The sequence below is a fragment of the Brassica oleracea genome, chromosome C3, assembly GCF_000695525.1.
Source record: "Brassica oleracea var. oleracea cultivar TO1000 chromosome C3, BOL, whole genome shotgun sequence".
NCBI lineage: Eukaryota > Viridiplantae > Streptophyta > Magnoliopsida > Brassicales > Brassicaceae > Brassica > Brassica oleracea.
In genome coordinates, this window is record NC_027750.1 from 26748203 (window position 1) to 26754892 (window position 6690).

Here is a 6690-nt window from a genome sequence, read left to right on the forward strand (position 1 = left end):
ACTTTTGGATCTGTTTCAGTATGAGATCGCTGGTCCTTGGATAAATCTGTTTACATTATTCAATCATGTTTTGTGTGTTTTGTTTCCATTTGCTTATAAAAGTTTTGAACCTGGTTGAAATATCAGCTTACATTTTTTAACAAGCATTTCTTTTATTCTTTGCAAATTATATTTCATTGAAAAGTGCTTGCTGGCTCTAATTGATCGTAATCTTGAGCAAAACCAATCCATAACCTTGGAACCATGTATTCTTACATTTGAAATTGACAAAACGTTTCCCGTGAGAAAATATTTTGATGGGCATGTGATTGAAGCATATAGGAAAGTGAAATTCTGCATAAAGTAACGAACTAAAAAAATGGCCTTTATGGCATCACTAAATTGTCCTGACGACACAAAAACGAGAAGATCAGATTGGTGATGCATCTCAATCTGTGGTTGGTGTTTATGCTCTTGAGACTCTGTATTCCTGGTGTTTATTTCATACCCAAACTAAACAATAATTTGAATTTCATACCCAAACTTTAAAATTAACATATAAACTACTTTGACTAATGTTTGGTTAGTCAACCTTTAACTAAACTAATTAAAAAACACTCACTATGACTCGAATCCACGCGTAGATAAGCCCTAAACTGAACATTAAACAACTGGACTAAGACAAATTTTGTAAAATCTACATATATACTAAATTATATAGGTACCAAAACGAGTAAAGAAATCACTAGCTTCTTCTCCTTGTGGCTATATCTCTCTCTCAGTTGCCAATTTCAGAAAATTCAGTCTTTAGGAAGTTCTATTTTTGATAGTAATGAACATTTTAAAATCGCATGAGAATGTAACTTTGGGAGCCAAAAAGATTAGCTCCGGCTATAACACATAGACAGGAGAGGAGATTAGTTTCTTCGTCTAAAATGGATTAGCATGAACAGAGGCATTATCAAGCCCAAGAAATCGAATCCATTTGATCAGGGATCAATCCGCGATGAATCCATGAGCAAACCTAGTATCGAGAAGAAGTAAAACAATGGTGTAACATGAAAGTAGATATAAATTAGTATATATGTAAATATGACAAAAGTTACTGACCTGATGGTAAAGTGTTCGTTTAATTCACTTGTCTGTGTCTGGCATGGGTCCGGCCCTCCAAGTGACAAAATTTTACTATTTTAGCTAAAACGACGTTCGTTTTAACTCTCCCTCGACATGACATCTCTGCTTAGACACTGACACGCTCAAAAATAACAGTTGACTAACCAAACGTTAGTCAGAGTAGTTTTTTTATGAAATTCAAACTCACTACAAGAATTCATTAAATTAGCTACGGGTTGGCAAAAACATTTTCGTAGCCAAATTTTTTACCTACATATGTAGTGACAAAACACATAATTTTAACTTTGTAGCTAAATATCTGGCTAACTGTACCAATCTGTAGCTATATACCTATAGACGGATTCCATTGGTGGTCTATAGCTAAATAGCTACACATTGGCCAGAGATAAGTGGTTGATATAATTGTTCTATTTAGCAACGACTAGCATCAATTATTTATTTATATAGCTACGACTTAGCTAAAGAAACATAGTAGCAGCTAAACTCTATAGCTATTTAGCAAAAGAGCACTCTGCAGCTATGCCGTTTCTATTAAGCAACAAAACACTTTGTAGCCATGCAGTCGCCAATAGCTACCTAGTTTTCTCGCAAAATTTGTCGCTAGCAAGCTACAGAATGGCGACGAATCGGGTATAGCATCGACGCTGACGCCATGGTTCCAATCCGTAGCAATCCGTCGCCTTTTGCATTGTAGTTACAAATTTTTCTTTCTAGCTACGAAAAATCAGTAGCTATATGATTGATTTCTTATTGTGACTATCGTTCAGTTCGGGTATGAAATTCAAATTGTTATTCAGTTTGGGCATGAAATCGCACTTACTCATTTTTCAGGTCTAAAAAGGCACAACTGAAATTGTACGGGATGAAATCAGCACTTTTCTTTTATCCGACTAAGCATGGTTTAACGGTTGACTAACGATAAGTTAGTCAAAGTAAGATTTCATGTAACGGAGTCAAGTTTGGGTCGAAATTTTTCTAAAAATCTCAGTTCAGGAATAATTTTACACTTATATTTTGTTTGGATCTAAAAAGACATGACTCAAATTTTTGTGGTGGCCGTTTTCCCGGCTGATGATGGTAAGGGTTTTTTGTGCAGCTTGAAAACAAAGAGCCTAACATGCAAGTTGTTTGAGTGTTACAATGATTGCCTTGCATTGTGTTCATATTTTATTATCATTTCTTCAACCAATTATTGATCAACACTGAAAACAATGAAAGCCGATATGATGGTTCAAACCCATCTGAATTAATATTTTATAAATAACTAATCCAATATATTTAAATATATGTTATATTTCTAATGAAATTTCAATGCATTAAAATAATTTATTATATTAGTTTTAATATTAGCACATTTCTATTTTCTCTATTTTAATATTATTACATTTTAGATTTTGTACAAAAACATAAAACATGATTTTATATTTTCTATTTATGTATGGCATTGTGTTTTATTAAATAAAGCGGCGATTCAATATGTTTTTAAATATTATATTTTTGAAGTATTTTAGAAATAAAACAAGATTTTGATTCAGAAGCGGGAAGAATTTTGAGTCATTGTTAACAAAATTCGACAATCGGTCAAAGTTAGAAACCCATGAGTAAAAGATGTTCTAATATCTATTCTATTAAAATAGCAGTGTGACCCTTTGATAAAAGTATGGTCCAACTATTATTTCTTTTATTTTTATCATTATTTAGAATATTATTTATTATGCTTTATACCATTAGACCTATATTTAAATTAACAATTGAAAAGACCTAAAAAGATGTAAAACAAAAAATATACCCCGTCCTTTTTAAGAGCGGATCAGAATCTAGTAGGATATTAAAATATTATAATCCACCGACTATTGCATTGAAGAAATCATAACACGTAATACTGTACAGTCAGTACTACCTACTTCTTTTTGTCAAACCAAACAAGGAATTATATTTTAAGGTTCTCGAATCTCGCATATAACGTGGAAGATTAGTAATAGTACATGGATAATATTTTGAGTAGCAAAAATCTGATAATGAACCGACAGACTATAAATAGAAGGCAGCATAACACTTACTGCAAACACACAAAAATATAAATTCGATCTACTTAACATCATTGAGAGGTAAACTAATATAAATGGCGATGTTCCACGCCCAGCCTTTGCTTCTTCTCCTAATTGTATCACTCCTTTTTTTACCTGCTGCTTTGGGGGCAACCAAATTCAGAAAATGCAATCGTAAGTAGCGTTTAATGCTAATTTTTTGATAAATATATAAATGAAACTTACTTTGATTCGTAGAAGTTAAAGAAGATAATAATGGTAGTAATATGTTGGTATCAATTTTTTTTGGCCAGCCGACCGTAACTCTCCCGTTGAGGTCAAGACTCTGACGATCTCTCCAGAACCCCCGGTTGAGAGTAGCACTAATGGAAACATTACTGTAATCGGTGATTCAAGTAAATAATTCCCTTTTTGGTTTTAAAGTTTACTCTTCTGTCCCTTTTTATTAAAAAAAAAAAGTTAACTATTCCAGTATTATTCTCAATATTGGTATGAACAGGCATAGAGATCTCTGATGGAGCAACTGTAAGTATCATCGTTGCACCAAAAAGGTCAGATAGAAGAAGCTACTCCTTATGTGATCTAGTGGCGTGCCCTGTTGCACCTGGCCCCATCGAGTTTACTGTCCCTAACGTATTCACTAAGGAAGAACTAGACGTAGTAAGTTTTTCTTTACATTAACGACTAGTCTGAGACAAATTTTATAATCGTTGCATTTCAGATCGACAAATTCTAACAGATCGTTTTTTTTAAAATACTTTAGATGGGAAATAAGACATATTTGGTTAGAGTAAGCATAATAATGCCGGAGCACCAGAAAGAGCCAGTGATGTGCATCAAGTTCTCTTGTGCTATACGTGAAATGTTTCCGTCTAGGCAAGCTATCGAGTGAAACTATGTTCCAAGTCTTTTATGAGTCTGATCTACTCTTTTAGGCATGGTAATCCTAATGTTTGTTTCCGTTTTACTTTTTACATGTCGTCCAACGAATAAAAGACTTTTATGTATCGTCATAATGTTACCCATCTGAATGTAATACTTCATTTGTTTTCTTTTCGAAACAATGTACTATTTTCCAGTCAATGTATTGTTAGCCTCTTTACAGTAAACACCCCTTATATAGTAAAATAGAAGCATTTTAATAAATACATTCACACTGTAACAGACACGTGGCAGCTTTACAATGATTTGATAATAAATATGCTAACACGTTCACACTATATTCATAAATGTGTTCACACTATTTACTTTGCGTTTTTTTTTTAAATATAAAACTCACATACATGGTTCTAATAAAACTCTGGATTTTTCGGTTCGAATAAAAATAGAAAACGAATCAAAAGCCAAACTATATCTATTATTTTTATTGTTTACGGATAAAGTTGAGCAAAATATTCATAAATTTTGATTCGATTCGTTATTCGTTTTGATTTGAACCAAAAAATCTGGATATACGTAACTCTACGAAACAAATCAAATACTAAAATACAATCTAAAAAAGAAGCAAACCACAAATACCAATATTTTTAAGAAAAAATATCTAATTCGATATGTTATATGCATATATATACATATATGTAAAGAATCATATATATACGTTATATATATTATCCTTTAATATCATTTTTACAAGATTTTTATGAATTAAATTTATTATATTAGGTACTAGAATTTAAAAAAGTTAAATAATGTTTTATTATTGTAATAAAATGTTATTATTAAAATTTTCAGTTATTTTAAAAATTTTATTTTATTTACAGATCAAATCGGATATTCTTTAAAATTCTAAAATATTTCGGATATCTGAGTCACAGAATATCTAGGTGGTTAAAGATCGAATCGACACGAATGCTTCCAAATATCCAGATATTCGATCTGTGCCCACTCCTATTTACGGATACAATTTAATTTTCTAAAATGACTAATGTCAAGGCCTTTTTTATTTTAAATTAATTTTAATTTTATCATTCATGTATTATTTTGAACAAAAATGTCATTTAATATTAATTAATAATATTTTTATATATTTGTCAACTATTTTTATATACTTTTTACATACACATACATGTGCACCTTGATGTGAACACCTTATAACTAAGTATTAAGCACAACTGAAGTATCTAATATTTTTGAAAGTTGCAATATTTTTTCTCAATGCTTCTTTCACTACCAACCAAATTGTAGTGAAATGATTTGTCTTAATAATTTTTTTTTCTTTTTCTTAAACTATTATCAGCTTAGAAACTATAATATGAAACTATTGGTTCGATATGACGACTATCTAAAATTCATAAGATGAAAATAAACAAAAAATATTATTTTTTGGTTTTTACCGGAAAAAAACCAAAAAATCAAACATTTTAACCGAATAAACTAAAATGAATATTAATTTAAAATAATAGTTATATTTTAGAAGATTAAAAACTAAAAAAAACTTAAAACCGTACCAATATCGAGATTAAACAGATTTAATGTCTTTTTTAATAAAAATAAAGAAATTAATAATCATATTCCGTGCAAAGCGCATATTATTACCTAGTAATTGATGGGTGTTTTTCAAAACCAACCCACAATTTCTAGTCAAACCCAAAATAAACCTTTTTTTTGTCATTACTATTCATCAATAAAATTTTCATACTATCCCTATGTTTTGAATTATTCACAAAATTGCCTTTTTTATTTAATTTTTTATTAATTTCAAAATTAACAAAAAACCAAATACACCCTAACCATTTCTTCTTATTTACAAAAATGCCATCATCATCAATTTTTCCAACCACCATGAACCACCATTTTTGAGCTCTAAAGCTCAAGAATTCAATTTTTACTTTTTTCTCATTCTAACCCAAAAAACTTGCAAAAACTAACCTTTTTAAATTGTAGACTGAAATGAAAGTCTACATGTACAAAATCACAGTTTTTTTTCAACTATAGAAAGCAACCCGTAAAATGGTCAATTGCAAAAACCAACCCAAAGAGTAGACCTATTTGACAGTCTACGTCTGTAAACTGAAACGAACATCTAGATCTTCAGAGACTGAATATTAAGTCTGCATAGAAAAATCTATAAAAATGTGAATTTGTGTATTATTCATTAAGTTTTTTTTAGTTTTTTTTTGTTTGACAGTGTGTGTTAGTTAATCCTAAAGGGTTTGAGTGATTTTGAAAAGAAAATGTTTTATAATTATGAAAGTGTAATTCATTTGGTTTGACAACATTGTTAGCTAATAATTGTAGACATATTTGTAAGTCTTCGTTTATAGTTTTATGAAACATAAAATATTTCTTTGCTGATTATGTAAGCCTGTATTTTTTTGCAGGAAATGACTCATATACCTGTTGTGTACGAAGAATGGGTGGTGAAAGGCTCTTTGCGGGAGTTTGTGGTCAATAATTGGAAATGAGGGAGAATGTTTCTTATGTCGGGTGGTTTTACACATGGTGAACTTCGTGAAATGACACTAGAAGATTATGGTCTGGACAAGAAAAACGGGAAGGTGGTGCTAACATATTCCTTACCAGACGTCAT

The 6690-nt window shown here is 30.6% G+C and overlaps 1 protein-coding gene across 1 annotated transcript; it reads left to right on the forward strand.

Moving 5' to 3' along the window:
• Positions 1–3190: 3190 nt before the first annotated feature.
• On the forward strand, positions 3191–4268 carry LOC106333545. Its single transcript, XM_013771980.1, has 4 exons — positions 3191–3335; positions 3455–3556; positions 3661–3821; positions 3925–4268. The coding sequence occupies exons 1-4, from the start codon at positions 3236–3238 to the stop codon at positions 4051–4053; spliced, it is 492 nt and encodes a 163-aa protein (XP_013627434.1). The 5' UTR covers positions 3191–3235; the 3' UTR covers positions 4054–4268.
• The last annotated feature ends 2422 nt before the right edge of the window (positions 4269–6690 follow it).